Source organism: Drosophila pseudoobscura, chromosome 3, assembly GCF_009870125.1.
Source record: "Drosophila pseudoobscura strain MV-25-SWS-2005 chromosome 3, UCI_Dpse_MV25, whole genome shotgun sequence".
Lineage (NCBI taxonomy): Eukaryota > Metazoa > Arthropoda > Insecta > Diptera > Drosophilidae > Drosophila > Drosophila pseudoobscura.
In genome coordinates, this window is record NC_046680.1 from 7,572,880 (window position 1) to 7,597,980 (window position 25,101).

A 25,101-nucleotide genomic window follows, 5' to 3' on the forward strand; every position below is an offset into this window, starting at 1 on the left:
GGTTGAAATGCGTGTAGCTTTGACGACGCGTGGCCTAAATTGTTTCAAATTGCAGGACAGAGCACCTTGCTACCTTAATCCGCAACTATGCCGTGGTTCCGTGTCGCTCTCTCTCCTTCTCTATTTGTGTATGTGTGTGTGGAGCTCAGGCATTTCCGGCAGCTCATTTCCGTTTCACCTCAATCGGGAAGACCAGAAAAAATAAAAGCTTCCCAGCCGCACAGCAGAAATAAAACTCATGTAGCACTAAAAAAAGAACGAAGAAAAGTATAAAGGGAACTCCGGGGACCACATGCAACGCAGCAGGTTTCAGCCGGGCTCTGCGAGAAGGGTGCATAAATTAGAGACTCTCTAGCCAGCGGTTGGAGAGGGGGAGAGCGGTGTGGTGTGGTGAGGAATGGTGCCGGGCAGGGCAAGGTTGCAGTTGACCGTAGACAGATGGCGACGGGCCGAGACACAGAAGACAATCGAGCCGAGGCATTCACCTCATCCCCGTCATCCCCCTGAGGGGTTGTGCCACACCTCAGCACTTATTCATGGGTAGAACAATTTAAAAGTTCCCCCCTCTAATTCGAAAGTGTGGCAAATTGCACCCACACCCGTACGACGCGCCGAAGCGAAGCGAAAGAAAATTTGGCCCAAAAATTGCACGGCAATTGTAGCGGCTAAATTTCACTTTTAGCTCGGCAAAAGGTGCGCGCCATGTGCTCGAAAGGCGGCACAGAAATTGAGCGGTTACAATAACAGCAAACAACAACGGACGGAAAGAAGAATTATGCGCCAGACTGTCATGCCCCTGCCACCACCTCTATCCCCCCCACATAGCACCCTCAGTCTGCACACAATCCCCTCCCTGCCTCCCTGCCGCTTGCCTGCCTGCCTGCACATCACATGACAGCCTGGCCGGCAGTTTTCATTTTTAAATTGGCGGTTTTATGTGCAATTCGAAATGGAAATGCGAATGAGAGAGTGTTGGTGTGTGGGTGTGTGTTCTGGCATGACTAATATTTGCAAGCCAACACAAATACACTCCCACAAGCACACACGCCTTTACAGACACACACACACACCGCCATGGAGCCACAGACAGTCTGGTTGTTGTGCGCATTAGCAAAATTTTATTGCATACTTTTGTGCGCTATTGCAATTTAATGTGCCTCGCCGCCGCTACCCCTCTGCGTTCCACACGGCAAAACCATCTGCGATCCGTGTGCGGTTTTATGCTCTACGCATAATTTTTGCGTAACAATTGAAATACACACAAAATGCGAAATGTTTCGGCTTCGAGTTCAGATTTATATTTCGCTATTAAGCCACATTTTGTGTCGAGGCACCGCCGCACACCTCACCCACCCACCGCAAAGGGAAAGTTCATTTTTCATGAAAATGGCTTCATATGATTACATATACGAGTGCGTGAGTGTGTGTGTGCAGTACCTGTCATAACATTAAAACGCTTTCAAATGAGGCCACCATTCGATGGATTTTAATTGGCGCTAAAAAACAATGACATTTGAAACTGTCGAAACTGTTAGTCGAACATCGGTTTTTAATTGAATCGCTTATCGAATGAGGTCGGTAATTTAGGCAATCCAATGGAATCGGTATCAAACGAAAATTAATAAAACGAATCAGTGCTGTGTGCAGTCCTTTTAGAGGAGAATGATTATGACATGCTGTCTGCAGTGAATTTCATTGAATTATCATATTGAATGGTTTGTAATTGCTATCGGCTGTTGAATTTATATCAGATATCAAATTCAGATATTTCTTGGGTTAATAGCGCTTTAATTTTACCTACGATAATTTTGAATCATTCATTAATTATCCTTTTAAGAAAATGATGCCATTGCTCTTTAGTTGTGAAACGCACTGTACATATGTACCATATATGCCAGCTGTTCTCATTTACATTGGGAGCTGAGACCAAAAGAAAAGTGAAAAGTATTTGTTTATCATAAATACTTACTCCGTCTTTCTCCTCTCCCCTCACCTTTTCTTCCTACCCCTTCCGTCCTTGTCTGTCCCATAGCATACCATATCTATATACCACTCGCCCACACATAAATGAAGTGAATATTTTCTCGCATTGATTTCGAAATGCGTGACTGTGGTTCGGCACACGCGGCGTGTGCGTATGCGTAATAAATATCGAATATCCATATGAAGAAGTTGTTTGGCCATAACTTTCTTTGTCTCCCGGCCGTTGTCTGTGGGTGTGTGAGCCTTTTGTTTCATGTTTATTATTTATTATAAATGACTGCACACCGACACACGGCCGGAGGACAATACCTCTTAAATACTGCCTTTGAGCGTGCTGACTCCGAATCCAGCTCCGCCGACGACTTGGGAGTATCTGACGGTATTGCACAGGAAACAGGTCAATCGATTCTTTTCTTTACCCCTCTCTCTCTCTCTCCCCCTGTCTGTCTCCCTTTTGGTTAGGCGTTTCTTTGTGGGGCACACAGACAGCCCCCTGCGTCGTCCGAGCATTAATTAGAAATGGGTTTTCCACTCTTTTTTCCCCCATTCTGATTGCTTTGTTATCGCTCTTCATTGTGCGTCGATTAAATGATGTGTTAATATTGCACCACCCCGCGGGTCCCACCGCTGCCAAGAAATCATGCAAAAGAGCCCCTGCCCTTAAATTGGTCAACATCCAGCCCAATCAGACCATTCCAATGCAGAAAGAGTACGGTCCATGGGGCGGGGGAGGATGACGTGACCCGGACTGCACTTAATGCAATTATTTCGCATGCCACAAAGTTTTTCTGTGCCATAAAAATGGACAATAAACCAATTTAACTTTTGCAATATGCTGTGGAACCCCACCACCAACCCTCCACGGAAGCACCCCCATAGTACCCCCGATTTTCGGCCAACTTTTTGTGCCTTATGCCAACGGTCAAAATAGTTTGGTGTCCACTCTAAAAATCGGTCTCGTATGAATGTGGCCTTCCGGGAGGCTTGGCACATCTACCCTTGGGCAAACCACCCCTTCATGCGTGTCCAGGGGCAGAGTCAGGGGTTTCGGCCATAACTTTAATATATTTCACTTGGAATATTTGTGTCCGACACCCACCCCTTCCGGGCCTCCTCCCGAACATATTTCTGTTTCTCGACCATTGTTTTTGTGGTTGTGGTGTCTAAATATGAACAGATAATTGAAATCGAGTGTAAATAAGTGCACTGAAAGGTGTCTGTGTGCAGACATTCGATTATTCATTCACTAAGGCATACTTCATGGAGAGGCGCTCGTATCCGGCATATCTGTAAGTGCAAATACCGAACCTCGAAGTTTTGCAATTTACGTCGGTTCTTAATGATTTCTAGATTCATTTCGATGGTTTGCTGGAATTTAAGTTAGCTCTTCAGGTCCTTGCTCTGCACAGAAATGTCTTTGATGGCCGTAGATAATTAAAGAGTAATCTATGTCTGTGGCTCTGGAGACTGTGACAAATATTTGCTCTGACTGTTGGGTTTTATTTCTGAATCTAGCTGTGATTCTCATTCTGACTTCTTTTCTTCCGGTTGTGGTTTTCTCGCCTGCCGATTTTCTCACCAATATTGCCTCTCACCTCCCCTGAGACTTTTCCACCATTTTGGTATTTATTTTCCATTAAAACTTTAAACAATGGCATAATCGTGTAAAGTGTTTAATTAAAAGCCGTCGCTTGACAACAATAACCACCGTGTGCGCGTGTGTGTGTTGTCAGTTTCTGGTGTTGATGCGCCGTAGGTCTGTTGGAGCTGCCCCAAGCCGACGGCAACCATGTGTCAGCGTCAGCGGCAACATGCATGCCGCAACAGCGGCATCCTGCAACAGCAACAGCAACAGCGGCCGCAGTGGTCGTGTAAAGTTAATTAAATCAAGCGACATGTGTTTTAAATAAATTGAATAAACTCGACATTAACATAAAATGAAATTAATTTTAATAGGCTTTCGCAGTAAGTTGTTAAGCCAAAACTATAAACAAGTTTTCATTCACAATTCCATTCTTATTTTCATCCCAAGAAAACTTAAAAGACCAAAGTTTTAATGCCTGTTATTTCATTGGGGGGTTAATGTTTTTCGCTTGTATAAGAAAATGTATATTTAGCATCATTATGTCGGCAAATTTATGGCACAAACCGCACACACACACATCCAGACGGAGCTGGAGATGAAAATTGGAATGAAAAACGTAAAGTTTTATAATCAAATTTAGTGGTGCAGACATTTCTGGTTTAATTAATTTGTCGTCATTAACTTGAGCCCCACAAATGTGATGGCACGAGGACTCTACCCCCGAAGAGGCTAGGGCTCCTCCGCGCGTCTTCCTCTTGTGTCCTTGATGAGGAAGCGCTTTGCTTAAAGGTCTCCTAGCCATACACACAAACCCTCTCAGACTCCCCGCCAGCAGCTCGTGTGTTTCTGTATCTCTGTGTCTCGGTATCTCTGGGTGTGTGTATTGTAGAGGCTGCGGTGCACCAACAACATGTGTGCCACACATCTGCCTTTGTCTCTGCATTAAGATATATTACACACACGCTCTCCCTCTGCCTCTCGGTCGTATAAGCGACACAAGCATTTGTACTTCCGAAATAACTTGAATTATGGCACTTGCAGTTGGCTAATGAATCTGTTGGCCAAAGCCAAAAGCCACTTGCACCAGCGGCCAGGAAATCAGGTCAATCCGATTGTAAATTACGTCGCAAGTCCAATTTCTACTTAGATTTGGATTTGGTTACAGCAGATGAAGATGCCCTTTAGCAAAATCCCAAATATCCCAGAGGAACAGGCGAGGCAGTACTGCTATTCTTAGCAGCAGGTAAATATGTGGGAGATATTGATTTTTCTTAACTTTCTGGCATATCCTTATATTGCGTATACGCACCACCAGCCACATATCGATTGTGTGAGCCTCTGAGCATCCACAGGGGCTTTTTGGGACCTGTGTGTAAATGTGCTGATGGACTTACGTATGAAGAGCTCCCGTCGGCCTGCCCTTTCCTTTTAGCCGCTTTCAGCTGAAAATTGCTGCTTAATTGCGGAGCAGGGCCAGGGCTAATTTAGCCGGCATACCTGGCCAGAAACCCCCGAACCTGGCCGAAAGTTTTCCCGTTTTGTAGCCCAAAAAGAAACTGGGGAAAAACAACAGCTTTTGCTGGCTGCCAGCAGCGCTAAATGCCCGAAATTCTTTAAGTTTACGAGAGCAATGAACAGTTTTCATTTTCCTTGCCTTGTTTTCCTTTTTCCACCGCTTTTTTTTTGGGCTGGTGAGGGGGCTTTGCGTGCTTTGGGGAAATAAGGAGGGAGCCAAAGTGTAGCCAAGTTTTTTGTGTATTTTTGCACCCCTTTTCCGAGGTGGTTTTTTTTTGTATTTTGTAGCTGCTTCTATTTACGCAATGGCCGCAACTTTTGGCCACGTTAAAGCTACGGCCAAGGTGTGGGTCGTCCACTGCAGACAGCCCTCCGCTAATATTCGCCATTAAACTTTTGCTTGTTTTTCTTTAATTAACAACGCAAACATCTGATATGCTTTCTTTCTTTCCCTCTCTCTGGTTTTCCCTACTTTGGGAGCGATTTTTTGTTGCTTATTTCCCGTCTCGCAACCTTTTATGAAGTTGAAAATATCTTTGCCGCTTTCTTTTTCCATCCCACGCATTTCCCCCCCCCCCCCCCCCCCACCCCCCCTTTTCCGTTTCTGTTTGCATTTCTGTGGCCGGAAAAATCCCCCTTTCCACGGAAAGATTTCAGTAATTGTAAAAAGGGAAATCTTTAACGCAACCAAAATTGTTTATGTAAATAAAAATGCTTAACAAAGGATAATTTTCACACATAATGGCGGGGCGTGGGCGGGGGCGAGGGCCTGGTCTGTCATAATACCTCGTGAATATTAAAAACTTTTGCATTATAACTTCATTTGGCAGCAACGATCCTTGGAGAGCAAATCGGATTACTCTGTGTGCGGTAGATTATACACGTTTATCCGATATGCGAAATGGGTTTTAATTATATATATATAGCTACAGAGGGAATAAGGAAAAGCGGAAAAGCTGATAGTCAACAGTAGTGTGGACAGCAAATCTCAGACGGGGCTAAGCCCGGCTTTGGGTCCATAAAAACTCCACTTGAAAACTAATTAAACACTAATAGTTGAAAAAAAGCAGAAAGAGAAAATAAAGCACATCTTAAGTGGCGGAAGTGACGGTCAAGATGGGGTTCTGTGGGGGGGGAATGGAAGGGAGTAGGGTGGAGAGGTCCTGCAATTGAACAAACAACAAAACAACGACTGCACTGAAAGGCAAAAGTTTTTAATTTCACTCCGAACCGAACAGAACCGAACAGAAAAGAAGAGAAAAGAGCTGAACTAAACAGAAGCGTAGAGAAACGGAGCGTAGAGCACTCCCGGAAAAGTAAAGTGGAAGGAAGCACAGGCTGCTGCGCGCGAATGAGTCTATAAGTTGTGCTGCACACTTCCCTGCCCTTCTCCAGGACACACACGGAAGAGAAATGTCTTGCCGATGAAATAAAACAATGGCAAAACAAAGGCTGTGGCTGTGGCAGTGGCAGTGGCAGTGGGCGAACAGTACGAGTCCCGGTTGCCAAATGGCCTGGACCCCGAGACACGATGAAAAGGATAACAGACGTCGCCGACGGAAGTGGACCGAAATGGCAAATCAAGGAAAAGCAGCAGCAGAATCAGAGCCCGAATCAGCAGCACACCATCACACCATCACACCATCAGGCCATCAGACGTGGGCGGCAACAGCAAATCCGCTTAAAGTGAAAATTATTCCTTTTTGGGCCACAAAAGGAGAAAAACGGGAAAAGGGAAACACACACACTTACACATAGAAGAAAGTTCTTGGCATTCGCGGCTATGTAAGCTGTTGACTTATTTCCCAAAGTTCGATTCGAATGGAACGCCAGCCGCCCCGAAACCAGCCCCAAGCCCCCAACCCGAAGCCCAAGCCTATTGTTGTGAATAGTTTTGTATGCTGGGGCTTAGCTGGCCAAGAATGTGAATGTCTGAACAAAGTGCAGAAAGAGAAACGTTTAAGCCATTTTATTTGTACAACACTGAAAGCTCCACACAGACCCACACGGAGGCGCCACTGGGAAAGATTGAAGAGTTCTTAAATTCTGCTGCATATTTGTATATCTTTAACAGTACTCCATGACGACTCTTGTCACGAAAGATGTTCGAGGAAGTATCAAATAGGTTGGCCTAGAATTCAATTCTGGGATAATGAGATGTGCCTTCCATTAGGTGGAAAACTAAATTTTGGGGACTGATTATGCCAGACCTAATCTTGCCGCAAATTAGCCAAGTCCCTCACTCACTTACCTCAACTTAAATTGCGACATGAAATATGCAGAGGACTCCTCCGGTTCTGCGGAGGAGCCAATGCTACGCTTCCCTTTCGACTTACCTTTGTGGTGGCGCAGATGATGGCCGGCAGCTGTTCCCGAACAACAGGGCGGCTCGTAATATAAATTCCAAGTGTTCTCATAATCCGCCCGAGCATATTCCACATAAATTATTTGCGCGCCCAGGACGAGGAGCAGAGCACTGAGGCGGCTAAGGCGATTGAGGGGGCTGTGGGTGCTGCTGTGCAGGCGGCGGCGATTGCGGCCAGTGTCTGCGCCTTGGGGGCGCAGGTTCCCCATGGAGCACATATTGTCTTCCTTGATTCTGGATGCACTATATAGTTCTCTGTTGGAGGGGGGGTTACTCGAGCTTGTTGCGGATTACTGTACGGAGTGCACTATTGGTCCACTATTTGGGAGACGTGTGAGTGCGGAGCTTGAGCACGGTTAACGTTGAGCGACATTTGGTTACGGGTCCACCGATCTTCACATTTCACGCGCGACACCTGACTATCTACGGTTACGTTTACGTCTCTGTCACTGTATCTCTGCTTTCGCCGGATTGCGTTGGGGCGGTCGTCGGAGGCGAGCGCGTACGGCACGGACTTCGGACACGAACTGAACGCGCGGCGCACGAGGAACTGTGTTAAATAAACACCCACACGGAGGACGACGACGACGACGACGGCGGCGGCGATGGCGATGGCATTCGGTTCGTCCACGAACTGGCTTCGGGCTTCGTTTCCGCTTCCTTTCGGCTGTTGCTTCAGACACCTGTGAGCGGGAGAGCACTATTAGTCGGAGTTTGCGCATTAGACAGAGGGAAATATCCCACGGACAGAGTGGATTTCCCAGTAATGTTTATGTTTATGCCAAGTGTATTGAACTCATTTGCAAAATGCAGCGTGCAGCGTGCACCGTGCAACGTGCAACGTGCAACGGAGTCTGCAGCAAAACAATGGCTACATTTTCAAGGGTAAATGCAGACACATTCAAAGCTGAAGTGCATACAAAGCACTCGCTGCCCCCCTCGCTCCACCGGGATAAGCCAAGCCGAGAGGCAGACGGCTAGACGAGTGAAGTGAGGAGTCTGAGGGAGGGGAGGGTGAAGAGAGAAAAAAATAGGAAAAAATATAAAGAGGAGAGCAAAGCGGAGTGGAACAGGGCTTTGGGCCTAGCAGACGCTTGCACTTAAAGCCATTCTCGTGCATTATTATTTATGCATACGCTTGTATTAGTAACTGCATCTACGAGTATGTGTGTTTGTGTGTGAGCATGTCTGGGAAATCCTACTTATACCCTGTAGACTGTAAGGGTATGCTGTGCTCTGTTGCCTTTCATTCCATTGCAATGGAACTCCGTTCTTTCACAAATATTTATCAGACACACATATATACTATAGGAAAAATGTCAGGTATCTCCCAGTCGAAATGTCTTTTGCAAAGTTTCTGCTGATTTTTTCTATATATTCCCGCATAGCCATAGCATCGCCGGCAGTCGCGTGTTTCAATTTGCAATGCAACATTGTATGCTGCAAAAAAGTTCTCTAAAGCCAGACATTAGTCACTCAGACAGGCCCTACGGCGGCACACACCCAGAAGGGGGCAGGGAATGGGTTGCGGCTGTGGGGCAGGGCAGGACGGCCAGACACTGACAATTAGGCTTTGTCTTAGTGAGTATCTGTGTGTCGTCTGGGTGCATGATTGTGTGCGTTAACCTTCAGACAGCCGAGTGGCAAGTCATTCAGCTTACTTTTCCTGTTTATGCAGCTTGACTTGACCTGTACATTCCGTCCGAAGACGGAGAGCTGGACGGACCGACGACCACTTTTGACCACAAGAATGGGAAAGTTTTGTTAGGGAATTTTCGTTGGTTTTTGTTTGACAGCCTGCTGTGCTGCTGCTCGGTGTAGAGGTAGGGGCCAAGACAATTTGTGGCCCCAATGCCATATGGCTTCAATGTCCAATACAGTCGTCAAAAGATCGGGGCCACTCCCCGGCAGGTGCGGCAGCAGGAACAGCAGGAGCTGGAGCTGGAGCAGGACCTTGCCACAAACACACCTGCCGTGTACAACGAAAAGAGCTCCACAATTGCCTTATAAATGCCCTCAAACTTTGACTAAGCCAACGAAAAACTTTGATTAATGTGCGCTTAAAGAGGAACCAAATACGTGGAAAAACCCCCCAACACGACGCCAGCAAAAAGGAGGAAAAGAGAACCAAAGAAAAGCCGAGCCAGAAGGCAAAACAACGACAAAACTTTTCATAACTTTAAGCCAGACCAACGCGGTGGTTGAAGAAAGGGCAGGGCGGTGGGTGGGTGAGGTGGCAGGGGTTTTGGGGACTAAACGGCGTGCAGCCAGCGGCTTCTTAGCCAAAGCGCAACACAAAAAACTTATGCAATCAAGACGGGATACGGAGGCAGGGACAGACGCGGGCAGGGGCAAGGACCAAGGCTGACTGTAAAAGGTTCAAGGCGCCGCACAACAATGTCAGACCCGGAGCCGTAGCTGTAGCCATAGCCGTATCCGTAGCCGTGTCCGTGGCAGGAACTGAAGCTGAAGCTGAAGCCCGCTGGCAGGACGTTGGAATCACAGCGCGAAAGCGTTAAAAAAGTGGATTGTAAAACAAGCAGCAAACAAACGAGCAACATTTGCTAAGGGCTGCATGCCCCAGAATTCAATAGCCCCTGCAACACACCCGCACAAGGGGGGCACACACAAAGTAGCCACACGATCCCGTTGCGTAGCGGCCCCCCTCTCAGCGGGCTGTCCCTGGTTACCCATCCTTGCCTCCCCCCCTCCCGCCTCCGTGGCAAAGTAGCTCCCGCTCTGGTTAATAGAAAATGTAATTCGATGCATTTAATGTTGGCAGGAATTGTTGAGCGGCTGTTGCAGGGGGGCGGGGCGCGGGCTAGCAACCAGCCAGGGCAATCGACTCGCACCCACCAGGCCAGAACCAGACCCAGACCCAGACCCCTGGCAGCGATAACAGGTTCAGGTTCAGATTGGAGGCCTTGTCTTTATCTATTTTTATGAGTTGCCATTGCATACAGGATGGCGATGGGTCCTGGCCGTGGTACTGGTACTGCTGATGGGTCCTGTTCCACTGGCTCGTCCTTTTCTGTTTGAGTTGCTTACCTAATCCTTGCAAACAAGTTAAAAACGTTGTAAAACAAACAGCAGTACAAAGTGGGTGGGTTCATTGGTTGCTTAAATGGGTGGATGGATGGGTGGATGGATGGGTGGTGGTTCCGGGGGTAGATAGCCCACAGAGCAGTGGAGGGGGACGAACAGAACGAAGCGATTTTGACTGACATCGAGTGCCATGAGAAATACAAACAATCAAGGCAGCCAGACAGCTGCAGAGTCCCTCTCTCACACCCTCCCCCTCTCTGGGGTAACCTCAGCAACCTGTGCCGCGTGCCGCAGCAATGAAAACGAACAGACAGCAACAGCAAGAGCAAGAGCGCCCAATGCTAATAGAAATTAAGCGAAAGTCCTAAAGGGGGGAGCGGCGGCTGTGCGGCAATGCGACAGAGATGCAGAGCCCCTCCCCATCCCAGCCCGACGTTGCATCCATTTGAAGGTCGCCGTGCGACGCTTGCTTTCATTTCGTTTTGACTATTTACATTTGGCTTTTATTAATCATAAAAAAAGAGGAACAGCGGAGTGGCAAATGGGAAAAGGGAAATGGGAAATGGAAGAACAGGAGCAGGCGGAAAAACGGGAGCCATATTTCTGCTGAAATTGCCAAAACGTTGACGCGGCTCGTGGCTCTGTGCCTCGTGCCTCCTGCCTGAAACAACCTTCTTTCAGGCTGTCTCCTGCCTCATCCTGCTGCCTGCCTCCTGTCCCAGCTTTCCTTTGGTTTGGGTATCCCTGGCCTCTGCTGCACGAAAGTGCAATTTGATTTTAATGGCGGCAAAATGTTGAATTCTAGTCGCATAGCCAGACAGACCGACAGACAGACGGACAGACTTGCACCGCCTCTGTGACCCCTCTGTCAGCCGCTTCCTGGCTGCAATCAGGAACCATTTGTGTTTGCTGTTGATCCTCCCGGTGGTGGCACGCACATCTACAGACACTCCCAGTGGTGTGCTCTCTTTGCTCTGCCTGGCTTCGTTTTGCATTTTGATTGTTTTTTATGAGTGTCTGTGTGGCACCACGTATCTGTGTGCGAGTGTGTCGCCTGGAGTACGTGCGTGCAGTGGATTTGTTTGTTTTTGCCAAATGTTTGGTCGAGAACTGAGGCAAACAACCGCTCGTCACTGTCATTAACGTCATTGTGGCTATCCAAAGCCGCCCAGCGGCCCCCTGGCCACCCATTACGGTCTGCCCCTTTTTGGGGGTGGCTCAGCAATGGGGCTCCATGGTCAGTGTCAAAGTCTGGCCATCGAACGCGTCTAACATTTTAAATTATTCAAATGACATTCCGACACAGGGACACAGGGGGGATGCTCTTTCCATAACCCTTCTTCTCCCGTCTCTCTCGCTCTCTTTGTAGCTCTTTTTCCCTCTCTAATTAGTAGGGGCTTTTGGGTTCAAGGTAAAACTTTCAGAGCGAAGCGAAGACTTCTGGTAGCCTTTGAAAACTATCAATTATTCATTTATTTCTATTTAATTGACTGGAATTTCTGTTTCAGGAGGAAACGCACACATAGATACACATAAACACAAACACGCACACGCACAAAAGCCATTTGCATTTTGTCCTCACTTCTTTTTCGAGGTGGACACGCCCCCTCTCAGACCTTGCCGCCCTCTCTCCCACCAATTTGGCAATTTATGAGCAAACATTGACCTCTGCCTCAGCCATGGCAGTACAGTGGGCACCCTGATGCCCAGACGCATGTAAATTTCCTACAGATAACAGATCTTGCACCACTGTGCGGTGCAGAGGGAAATGTTGCATCAGAGTTCCGTACGGGTGGTGTGAGTCCTTGGCTTTTATTTGCTGATGTTTGCAGAAAAGTCAAGTCTGTCTGACGAGGGGTGGGACGTGGTGGACCTGCCGCCCATCGTTGATAAGGGTTCCAGGCGGCACGCACATTCATGTCTCGTGGCCCGTGCCCCGTGCCCCGTACCCCGTGCCGCTGCCACGTCTCTAGTTTATTTGTTAATGGTTTATTTATTAATTCCTGCGGATTATCACATCAGGACAGGACATGGACCCTGCACATAGCCGCGAGATAAGGCACGGCCGGAGTCAGAGCTGGGAAAGCGGCGAACGGACAACGGAAATCCATATGGCAGCCACTCGAGGTAGTGGGGGAAATGGGAAAATGGCAATGGGAAATGCTTATCGTGTCCGCCTGGCAATTGCAGCTAATTCACGCCCTCTTTCAGGCCCCCTTCCCCCCTCCACCCACCAGCCTCCAGCAAATCTTCAGCAAATTGCAAATTTGTGTTCCACGCTTTTGGAAATCATGTATTAATAATGGATAAGCGAAAATCCCCGCAGAGCGCAGGAATACGAGTAGTTGCGGCATCCGCATGAAAAGTGCCAGAAACATGCGTAGACAATTTCCTCAAGAGTGTGGGGAAAGCGAGAGCGAGAAAGCCGGAAATTTGAAAATTTTCAAGCAGCTTCGAAAAGGGAAAACTACTCGAGGAGCGGCCGGAGGAGTGCGTTTGACAGGACGCATAGTGGCTGTGTGAGTGTTCAGGCGTGTGTGAACTTCCGCACATGCACACACACTAACACCAACACCAACACTAATGCACACCCGAAATCGAAGAGAGGCAACGACCCAGCCAGGCGGCAGATTCCCAGACTCATTGAGGGAGAACGAAATATTCCAAAATTTGTAGCAAATCTTCAGCAATTAGTGCACAAAATGTCGAAACTTAAATTTTGTACAGAGCAACCCCAAAAGTACGGAGCGACTGCGAGGAGAGTGAGAGAAATTGAAGGGGGGAGCAGAGAAAGCAGAGAGAGAGAGTGGGGCAAAGTGGAGTTGGGCCGAAAAACCTTTTAAAGTATTCAATAACACGAAAATGCCAACCCCCGACTCATCAGCACAACACCTCCTTCATTGTACCCCCCACCTACTACCACCACACCACCCTCCCCGCTCCCACCAGCCTGATGGACGTGACAACAAATTGAATTTCTCACGCCTTCTAAGAGTTTTCGGATCGAATCCAGGGCAAAGGAAGAGCAGGAGTTCATCCATCGAGTTAGTTCGGTGGATACAAAATTTCTTTGGTATTTTAAAACTCAATATACACCCGGATCGCCCCCATCCATCCTCCTCTAGAGACGAGATAAATGTCAGGAAGTTCAGTTTCTTAGGCAAAAGGTTATCGCAGGAATGCCATAATAAAAGAGTCGATTTCGGGCTTGAAGAGCATCAAATTTCCATCAGTCGAGCGGCACTTCATCTGGAGAAAATTGTGATTATTTAAACCCTGGCCTAGGCCGAAATCATCGTGAAAATAAAGCCACTTAAACGCTGTTCTCTGTTCTGGCTGCCCCCGCTTGAAGCACTTTGTGTTGCATGGCAACAAAATTGAATGTCAAATTCACATTCACATTCGAAACTCGAATTCAAATTCAAATTCAAATGCAGAACGTGGCAGGAGTTTGACATTGAAATTTGCATATGACGGGACCCGGGTTTTGTTTGCTTTTTGTGTTTTTTTTTCTGGTTCAACCAGGTTCAACGGGGGCTCGAACGGGGTGGCAAGCACTCTGCCCCCGCGGGGCTGGTGAGTGTGGCGGCCTTTGAAGTGTGCCAGCATGGCGCTTAGCTGCTGATAATCCTTTTTAAATAAATTTGTTGGCACAAATCGTTATACCACGGCCCCCAGCCCAGCCCAGCCCAGAACAGCCCGGAACAGGTTCCCCGTTTCCGAGTTCTGGTTCAGTCAGAGGGGGGTCTAAACGCACCTTTCCGTTTAATTTTTTTGCAAAAGCAGCAGCCCCCAGTGTCCTCTGAAAAAGGGGTCTAAGGACTGCGTTTCGGGGATACCCTGTGCCTCTACCCTCTGCTTGCGGTATGTGTTTTTGCTAAGCATGTTAATACACAGGAAATTAAACACTTATGCGGAAGTCATACACAGATACTACACACACACACGCACACACACGCGCATGGAAAGTGGAATTTGAAAAGTGGTTGAGCATTCAATTATGCACAGGGACAATGCCGCACAATGGGGCCAAGGTAAGAGCGAGCTTATGATGGCAACTTCAACAAAAACTGCTCAGATGATGATGATGATGAAGAGAATAATGATGATGCTGCTCCGTATAGCGATGTACATGTAGCACCCCTAATAGACACCCTCCTCTACCCAAAAAAACACATTAATACACACACAGTCAGGCGGAAAGCCGTCCTCCATAAAGAGATTCGAACACAGAGAACCCAAACGAAAAACAAGAAACCCACAGAACAAAACCATGAAGAAAATTTCATTTAGTTTTCACTAACACGCTGTCAACAGAGCAGTGGCCGGGGGTTGGGGGTTGGGGGGGGTATGGGTGGAAAAGCAGCGAAACGAAGGAGCTCCCTCAGTGGGAACTTAAGCGATTTTGCATTTCATTATGGGCTGGGCTTTCTTTTTTTTCGCCGTCGAGACTTCTCCTGGCAGCAGACAAAAACTTGAAGCTAAACACAAATACATAATCCCAGAGAGCATACAAAAGGGTTAACCCCACCACTAACACTACGACCCAGTGGATCCTCTGCTGCCCTGCCTCCCAGTGCTCTCCTTTCAGCCAAATCTGTTTTGTTGGCAACGGCTTGAGTTACTTAAATACTTTGTGAGGGGCATTCGAGCGCAAAATGAGGCACGGATTGACCCCGAAACGGGATTATGTTATGAGATAATTGCTTAAACCGATAAAGGGGAAGGGCGGTAAAGGGCGTGGCAGAAGGATACGCAATCTATTCAAGAATTAAGTGGAAATCAAGCTCTCCAATAAAGCTGGACAGCTCGTATGTGCGGGGATCTAAAGTTTCATTAAAGTGCCGTAATACGACGATTTACATTAGCCGCTCTTTAAAATTAACTTTACCGATGGGGCGATGGGCGAACCCGTGGCGATGGGGGAGCCTGTAGAGCCAGACATCGATTAAATTGCGCAACAGAATGAAGCAATAAACATTTAGAGGGCTCAGGACCCCAGGACCCCAGGACATCGAGCCAGAGAGCACACGCTCACACGACAAAAGCAGAAAAATTATCAGACAAGTGTACATACGTGTGTGTATCTATATGTAGACATTATAGTGACGTGTGTGTGTGTTTGCAGATCCTAGTGGGTTAAGCGTGTGGCACAGCCAGCCACAGCCACATCCTCGTCCGCGTCCGCATCAAAATGGCCAAGCGACGTTTAGCAGTCGATAAAGTCATTGAATGCAGCACGTGGATGCCTCTTGCCAGGACTAAGTTATGCATGTGTAAGTACCATATGTGTGTGTGGGGCAGTACCCTTCTGTGCCCCCTTTCGTGGCTCATTTTACGCTTTTGTGATAAAGCAATCAGCTGATGCTGTCGCACAAAAGGCGAAAGATAGCCATCGCCATGGCACAGGATAGACAGCGCCCGGATGACATGGATGTCAGGACACACACGAAACAAGGACGGCACTGACCAGCCGTAACCGCAAAACATATATTGATTTTGTAGAAAATGTATTCATATGAAATGCATTTTATTTGTGGCCAAATATTTACAAATGTTATGCAAACTTTTTAATTCTATTTATTCAAACAATAAATACAGAAAAAGCGACAAAATGGCAATATGAATCATTCGGTCGAAACGGCCGAACCAATTGGCCCAAAACAAAATACACTTGGCCATCGGAATGTGCACACAGGATAGGAATACTATTTATCTATTCTATCTGTATGTAGAGGGATTTACTAGGAGAATGATTGGGATGCCCCCTAAACCGAAAAGCCAACGAGCCGTCGGCCCAGCGGAGAGCGTCTAGACAGTATCGTAGTTTTCGGCCATGGCCAATAAAGCAAATGCGGGAAAATACTCCTGTCCCGCACTAAAAATTAACAACAGCGACGACACGTTCTGGCCAGAAGGAAAATGGCCGAAAAGAGAGTAGAAAGCAGGCAACAGTGGAGCAGAGAGAGGGATCGAGGGCGAGACAGACAGAGATGGGACCACACACAGGCTGACAGACAGCGAAATGGAATAAGAAATGGCCATGAAAATAATAAACAAAAAAAGTCCGGAATGAATGAACTGGCGGGAGAGAATAGGAGAGAATGCAGAGCAGATAACAGGGAATAGACTGTGGATATGAATGAAAATCGGAAAATGCTAAGCAAACAAGAGCCAGGCACAACAAAAGCCGCAGAAAAAAAGTAAGGATAAAAACCAGAAAACCATAAACATAACTGGGACGAGGAGTTGGACAGGGATGTGGACACGGACATGGGCATGGACTTGCAGTGGACTGGATCTGTGTGTGAACAGGTTGTGTGGATGTCGTCGTAAGTGTTAATATCTGTGTGTGCGTCGCCTGGCGAGTGCGAGTGCGAGTGTGCCTCTAACTGTTTCAGTGTGCGTCCCCCTGGCTGTTTCTGTGTTTGTGCAGTGAAATAAAAACGCAACAATGCGCAATCATCATTATCGTTAAAAGAGCCGCTTACAGAACTAGACAAATTGCCACTTTAGAGAGCCAGAGCCAGCGGCAGAGCCAGTGCCAATGCCAGGAGCCAGAATCAAAACCAGAGGCCCTTCGGGCACGGCGTGGATAAAGGCCAACCGGCTCAAAGGAGCCGCACCAGAAGCAACAAGAGGCGTCAGCAGCAGCAGCATCCTCTCATCCGACCAGCAGCAAGGGGCAACATCAGCAGCAGCAGCAGCAGAAACATGAGCAACGGAAGTTGGCGGCCGCAACGTGCCAAGCGGGCAAGCGTCTATAATGACCTCTGGGCAAATTGGGCAGCACACACACACGTACACACACAGCATCAGAACCAAAATGGCGCACATTAGGGACCGCAGGACGCAGGAAAGTATGCTATGCTGGCTAACCCCAAAAAAAAGGAGCTGCGAAAGCAGTAAAGCAACAAGCCAACAAAAAGTAACACTCATAATCAACTGCTGCCGACGGAACAATGAATAGAATCAAACAAAACCAGGACAGGGCGCAGTCCAGAGGCAGCAGTAGCCACACGGGGAGGAGGAAGAAGAGCTGGAGCCGTATCAGAGGGCGGGACCGACATCAAGTTCAAGGTTTAGACACTCATTTCTGGCTTTTGTTTCATCAAAAAAGCATAGGCTAGCACTTTTTTTGGCTTAATTATAGACACGCACAGGAATACACCCACAAACACACACACACACACATTCGTAGATGGACAATTATGTGGAAGCTAAGAGGAGCAGGCAGCACCATACATCACCAGTTCAGAGGCAGCAACCCCATCCCCCTGGTGGCAGTGGCCTACATGAACATCCTATTCGCTTGTCCCTTTGCTTCTTGGTAATTTGCAGGCATCCAAAAGCTGGGCAAGAGCACTCATTAATGGCAGGGGCAACGGGGGTGGGAGGAGCAGGGAACCTTCTCCCTTGGACCCTTCTTAACAGCTTTGATTGCTGCTGCTCCTGCTCCTGCTCCTGCAGCCGTTGCTCATGCAATGGCGACAGCAATTATTGTTACAATTAAAAAACCATTATCCGTAATTTGGTTACATTTTGCTGTTCCTTTTGGCCAGTTATACGACTATACGACTATACGACTGTACGACTTTAGTACCACAATACGAGTATATGTTTGCTTAGTTGTGGGGGAAACCATTCAGGGGATTGGGCCACACGACACTTCCGCTGGATGGGCAGCAGGAAAACGCAATGAAAACATTAATTAGCCGCCCAAGAATCAATAACAGGAATAGTATAGGCGCAGGCCTCGACCTCTCTCCAACGATTCAACTTAATCCCCAGCTCGCTGTATTTACCCGATCTCAAATATTCATGGTAATAGCGCAGAAATTGCTTAATTCCATTTAATAAGCTGAAAATGTCTCTACCTTCGCGTACAATTGATTGTTTACCCAATAATTTGCTGGCCTACGAGTATCGGGGACCGCCTCCTGAGGGAATGTTACCAACTTTGAACTTAACTATTTATGAAAATGAACTTTTCCCCCCCATTATCGCATAATTTCCACGGGCCACATTCCACCGTAACAATGGAGCACAGGAAGGGGAGTAAAGAACAAGAATTTCTGGAAACGTTTTTGTAGTTTTCCCTTACTGTTTTTTTTTTTTTTTTGTCTGTTAGTCGTAGCACACATGCAACTTGCCCCCGATGGGCCTAGGCTGCGCCATTGATTGGCAGCTGTCTCACGTGGCACCACTCTCTGAATCCTCAGCAATCGACGTCCTCATCCTCTTGCCCAACAGAGTGTCAAAGGCGCTTAAACGCTTTGAGCAAGCCGCCCCTTTATTTCTCACTCTTTTCCTTCTTCATTTGTAGTTTCCCTTTCCGTCCTTTTCCGTACTTTTTTCCATCATTTTTCGGTTCTGGCCAATCTTCTCCGGTTCTTTTGTGCCGAACGAGCGGAGCTGAGCCGCTTTTTGTGCCCTTTGCATATTAATACTCTAACTGAGGAAAAGGAAAATGCACTTGCAGTTTCCCAGGCAGCGGCCAATGAAGGCTACTTTTAAAATTATACAAATTATGAATCGCATTCGGAGAATGGAAATGGCAGCCTGCAATTGCAATTGCTGTTGAAACTCGTCAGCTGGCTCATGCCATTTCATTTTTACACCCGTAATTTGCATAAGAAATATAAAAGTTTTTTGATTCAAGTTTTAATTTTTTTATTTTCACAATTCAACTAGCAACTCAACTGATTCGAACTATTCTAAATTGTTTTTATTTTCAATCAAAAAATCCTTTCTGATAATTAAAATTCGAAAGAAGGCAAAAGGAAAAATCATTATACTCATCGAATGAAGCGACGGATCGTGTACGACCTTCTGTAGAACATTCTGTACTTCTTAGATTTGAATGTACAATTTCCCGCTAGTTGCAACTGTTTTCTTGGTAAGGGCATACCCCCAATCGGCTTGCAGCGTTGCCCGTTGCTGCGGCACTTTCTGGTTCTGGTCTTCTCATAATCACCGAAAAAAAAACAGAGGGCGGTGCAGGGGTGCTGGCCAGAATGCTTTTGAAGTTCTTTGTTGCTGTCTTGCTGCAGCTTTTTTGTGGCTACTTCTGTGAGTGCGGGGCACGGGGCACGGGGCAAGGGGCTAGGGCATGCGGAATAACCTCGACATGCGATGCAATCGCGGGCTCTTTGGGCATAACGTTTTTTGTCTTGCTTGCACTTTTTTTTAGCATTGTAGTCGCGGCCAGGTGGTGGCTACTGTTACGGCCATGGCTACTGCAGTTAGCCCAAGATATTGCACACTTTGCTTACCAAGAAACGGCCAGGCAAAGAGCGAAAGAGCAATACCGTTTGGAGCGCTTCTAAGTGGCAATAACAATTTGGCCGTTTGCATTCGCAATTTATGTTTTGTCGCTCTCGAGTTGAATGAATGGGCAAACGTCCTCACGGCTCTCGGGTCTAGTCTCCCGCTCCCTACAAAAATGCAAATGCAAATGGCAACGGCAACTGATGGCCAAAAATAGCTTCAATCTGAGGAGTACAGAGTTGGAAGTGGCCAGGCGGCAGGGTGGCAGGGGCCAAGAGGTATGAGAACGAGTTGCAAACAAGTTGGAATCAACTGGTCAACGCATATAATGCAAAGCGACTGCGGCTCGGCTCGGCTCCCATGAAACAAACTGGAAGCAGGTAACTCTGAGCTCTGAGGCCACTCTGAGGTAGTAACTCTGATGATGCTACAAGCTGGTAAGAGCGTTGCAGGTTTTCGGCCATAAGTTGGGGGGACACACATGGGCACTTCATATGGGGACGGCGACTGGGGACTGGGTACTGGCATTTGTATATTCACCTCACAAAAATGTGTGCAGATCTGCGGCTGAAGTATTATTCCTCCTCTGAATATTTCACTGAATTTGTTGTTTTTGTTGTTGTTTTTTTTCTCAGTAATGTTTGGCACTGCTCACAAAATTATTCACGATTATCGAAGCTCTCTTTCTGTGTTTCTCTCACTACTAACTGACGTTGCACCATCCGGACTAGGGTACCGTTCGCGACGCTGGCTCATTTTTGAGTGGCACAAACTCGTCGCTGCGCCGCTGTCTGCTGCTCGTCGTCGTTCCTCTGTGCTCGTCGTCCCGCTCGTTCGTGTCTCTTCGTGTGGCATGTGGCCGAAACCAGTTTTGGGCTTTTCGCTTGCTGCTGGCAACGCTGCTGGCATTACACTGGGTACACTTTCGACTTGCCGGCATTTTTAACAGTTTGTTTACGTTGGCAGGCGCAGGCGTTGGCATGTACAAATGTTAGAAATAACAGGAGTACCAGGCCCCTGTTAGGGATTCTCAATGAAAAGTCAAGAAAGAAGACAGAATGAGAGGAAGATCCTTTGTGGCATATTTGACAACATTTTCCAATCCCTAATTCAAAAATAATGAATAATTTGCATATTTTATTCAACGTCTTGGTGAGTTTTTGATGAATCCAATACCGGATTTCATATCCGTATTATTATTATTTAAGGTAACATTTATACTTAATTCCCTATACTTATTTACCATCAAACAATTTGATAGCAGCTCTTCATCAATTGGAAACTATAATATGATCTTCTTCGTGGGAATTTTCGAAAAATGTACATACTAATTAACACAGTTTACAGATTACTCCTAGAACTACTCCCATTGACTCGAAATAAAAATCCCAATTATTTCAGAGGAAATTAATCCTTCGCAGAAGTTTTCAACGTACTTCTTGGGCATTAACAAAACTTTCCATTAATTGCCATAAATTAGACGTGCGGATACGTGGACCACAGCCATATGGTGTGGAGAGGCAGCCAATCAAGTGATTGACCACAAATGGTAAGGGGGACCTCTGTAGCGAGGGGAGCTGAGGCCTGTAAGCATTCAAATCCTTCGAAATTAGGACGTGTGGAATAATTTATGCTCGTTTTAATAATGGCACGTAGCCAATCATTTGAATGCGATTTAATTAATTTCCTCTTCGGTTTACCTTTGGAATTGCTCCGAAGCCGAGGCCGTAATGACAGGACCACAAGCACAAGCCACTCCTCACTCGATGGCACCGAGATAGATGTGCACTACTTATACGCATTTATACGAGTACATGTGCTGGTATATATATCAATAAAATCAAATAAATATATCGTTTGAGGCCAGCCATCCACCTGAGATCCACAGGCATATAAATAACCAATGATGCGGCATTTATCTGACTCTTGCCCAGCCTCTTGCCCTGCCCCATTCAATAGCAGGACCCAGGAGTCGGGACTGCCATCAGTCTCAGCTTACGTTCCGTTTAAAATGGTTTTGGGCCGTCCTGGGGCCCATTGAAACTAAAGACGAAGACGAAGAAATTGTTCTTCCTTTTTGGTCCGTCTTCGCGTTGTTGGCCAGGCATTGTTTCGGGGGAGTGCCCCTCCCGCATCGGTTCTCCTTTCGGGCTAAAAGGGATAAACGTTTTTAGCATGGCCTGCACGATTTTTATGTAAGGAACGTGTTGTTGTTGCCGTTGGCCCCGTCCCCCCAATCTGCCCCTGGCGGCCGTGTCCGTGCGACTGTTTCGCGTCATTTGCTCTCCGCTGGATCGTAATTTTATGGCTGGCAGCAGCTTCTCCGGGCCTGGTCTCCAATTGCAGCGTAGAGCGCACTCCTAGAAGGCAAACGGAAGTAAGTTGAAGCCAAAAATTCTCTGTCGTTTTTATTTGACGAAACGCTTTGTGCCTTTGTGACTATGATTCCGATCCCAGGGCATTCCTCCAGAAGTTGTCAAAACAAAGCGAACTAAACTTGCAATAAGTGGGGGGAAGGGGAGGGCACGGGCTGGCATTGGGGCTGGTGCTGGCGCTGGGGCACATGCCTCACCTGGCATCCGACCAAGTGCAAGTCCCATTCTTTCTCTCTCCCTATCCCTCTCGGGGGCAGACAACGGAGAATATCGCTTACCAACTCGTTTGGCAATTTTTCTCAATTTTCACATTGAAAACTAAACGCCTTTGCCTTTGCCTGTGCCCTCGCCTCGTCCCTCTGGGCTGATGTTTGGGCATCCAATTTGGGGATCAGGCAGGTAGGGAGGCAGGTGTCAGCGGCACAAAGCTGACTGGCTTGCCGCAGGCCAGCAACCAGGTCTGGTTGCCTTTGCTTTGCCTTCGATTCATCTTTGGGGCTGTGCCACCTACTGTTGCTGTTGCACGATTGCTCTTTGGCGATTTGGACACGCACACACGCACACAGAGCGAAACAAAGCACAAATTGTTGTATGTAATTGTGCGTTGGGTTTGCCCCACACACACATCAACACGCTCCACACACACTCACACACACGAAAGCACACCTGCCGCTGCGTGCGCCGAATTCCATTGCATACTTTCCGACGCCTGCTTCAGCATTCCACCCCTTGCAGCGCACCCTCCTCCGCACCCTGCTGCCTTGACTGTGCAAATAAAAAGTGATATACGCGCGACACTGAATGAATATTAATCGCTTTCTTTTTGCCCCATGGCCCCTCTGCTTGGCCTGGATGGGACTGGGCTGCCAGCCAGTTGGCCGTTCCACGGCCATGGAGAATGCGGCACCTTTTGGCCAACTCTCTTTTGTTTGGACCAGCTGCCCGACTGATTTGGCAGCTTAAATGATTTCCGCTTCAACTCGATGATGCGTATGGGAGGAGTACGTATACGGGTGAATTTATTAGTTAAGTCGCTCTGATTGTTCCTGCCTCTGCCTCTGCTGCTGCTGATGCTGCTGCGCTTCCATTTGCCACTTTCCCTCTTTTAGTATTCCTCTTTTAGCAATTAACTCTGCTTTTCCTTAGCAAAGGGTGGAGTGTGGTTGTGGTACCTTTTCGGCCAAAGCACTTAGTCAGAACATAAAAAAATCAGAAAGAAGGGTAATCCTTTGTGACCGAGGTCTCAGATACCCTTACCGACCCATCGTTTCTGTGGCAGAAGCTCGTGCAAACGGGTATAAATGCTGGACTAGAACATATTTGATATAGTTTCATCCCTGCTTTGTCAGCATCTGTTCAAAATCACTATACCCTTTCCAAGAGTAAGAGTAAACTTACATGGGACTGACTTATTATGCACGAAAAAACCCTTTGAGCAGCAACTTTTCATAAGGGTTAGCCCCCTTACCGGTGCCTCTCTTCCGTTACTCCCCTGTACTTGGCACCTTTGAAGGGCTTCACTTTATCCCAAAAAAAAAAAAAAAACGAGCGGGACCGCTGTGAGCCACGCTAAGGGCCGCGACTCTACTTTTATACCCGGCACTCGGTCATTATACTATATTTATTTATACGTAACCGCCCGGATTCGTATGGGATCCGAAGACAGGCCCTCTCTCTGTCTTTTTAGTATCGCTTTTCAGAAAAGAGACGAATGGGTAACTCCGGGGGCTCTCTCCGCGATCTCTCTCAATAGTAGAGACAGAGATGAATCATATATTAATTCTTGCAGTTCGTTTATCCACCTAATGCATTTTTTATTCGAATTGTAAAATTCCATTTTTCCGATACAATTTTTTATTCCGTTACATCGGTTTCTCTCTTCTCACACTAACACCAACTGGTAAATCTCGCTCCTCAACCAGAGGGCGCACACTGCACGAGGAAGAGCGTGTGTGAGAGAGACATGAGAATAGAGAAAAAGAGAAAGACTAAGTGCGTGGAAGGGCTACCGTAGCTCCGGCAAAATTGATGTGCTCACTCTGGGCTTCGGGAGAATGTTGTCAACACTATTCGAACAGCTCTGCCTCTTAAAGTCCTTCAGATCTATGCGCTCAACGGGACGGACAGACAAACGGACAAACAGTGAAGGCTTTTGATGCTGATCAAGAATATATCTACTTAATGGCATTGTAAACGCTTTCTGCTGGGTGTTAGATACATCCACATGCACCACAAAACTAAGACATCTTCGAGTACAGGGTATGCGGGGCACAAGCAAATTTCGGGCAATTCAATTTGGTGTCAGCACCCGAACTCCAGCCCCAGCCCTCGTCGAGAGTGGTGCTGTTTCATTATTTATGTTATTTTTTTTTTAATGAATTTCTTGCATTAAATTTCGCAACAATGAATCGCTTTGTGCCATGGTGCTATGAGGGGTGTTCGATGTCATCAAGGTGTTTGCCTCGGTTGACACCTCATCAGGGTCGCCTCCCCGCACCGCTCTGGGGGCAGGCCCGATCTCCGCCTCAGATTGCCGGGTCTGTTGGGTATTTCCGCAAACATGTTTGCATGTTTTGCCACATAGAATTTATAGTTAATTTTCAATTTTGTTGAACACGCAGCGCAGACACCGACACTCGCATAGATTTGAATGAATGGATTCCATTTTCCAGCCATCCCAGGTGGACACTGAGGGGGGCTGCGGGTAGGGCATCATGCCTGATGGGGGCAGGGTGATGGGTGTAGCCACCCCGTGTCAAAGGCAAACTTTGCAGACAACAAAAGCTCATCGCAGACTGTACCACCAGGGGTGGTGGTAATTGTGTTGATGGTTTCGGGGGCAGGCAGGAGATGCAGCAAAGTTTTTGCTCTCAATTCTAATTGCCAGTCAAGCCGCCGCAGTCGCCGCACAGCCCCTTTTGTAGGTGTCGGGGCTACGCCCATGTGGCTTTTGATTCTGTGTG

General features: G+C 47.4%; 1 protein-coding gene across 3 annotated transcripts in view; it reads right to left on the minus strand.

Annotated features, from left to right (window-relative positions):
• The window catches only part of Sema2b (Semaphorin 2b), a 44,223-nt gene extending 23,663 nt beyond the window's left edge, over positions 1–20,560 (minus strand). For all 3 annotated transcript variants that reach the window (XR_004468583.1, XM_033377324.1, XM_033377323.1), the window contains exons 1-2: positions 20,304–20,560; positions 7,420–8,131 (exon numbers count right to left, since the gene is read on the minus strand). Coding sequence is in view for 2 of the 3 variants with exons in the window: in XM_033377324.1 (XP_033233215.1) it covers positions 7,420–7,666 (247 nt within the window). In the remaining variant the exon portion in view is untranslated. The remainder of the gene's footprint in view (positions 1–7,419; positions 8,132–20,303) is intronic.
• Between the last annotated feature and the right edge of the window lie 4,541 nt (positions 20,561–25,101).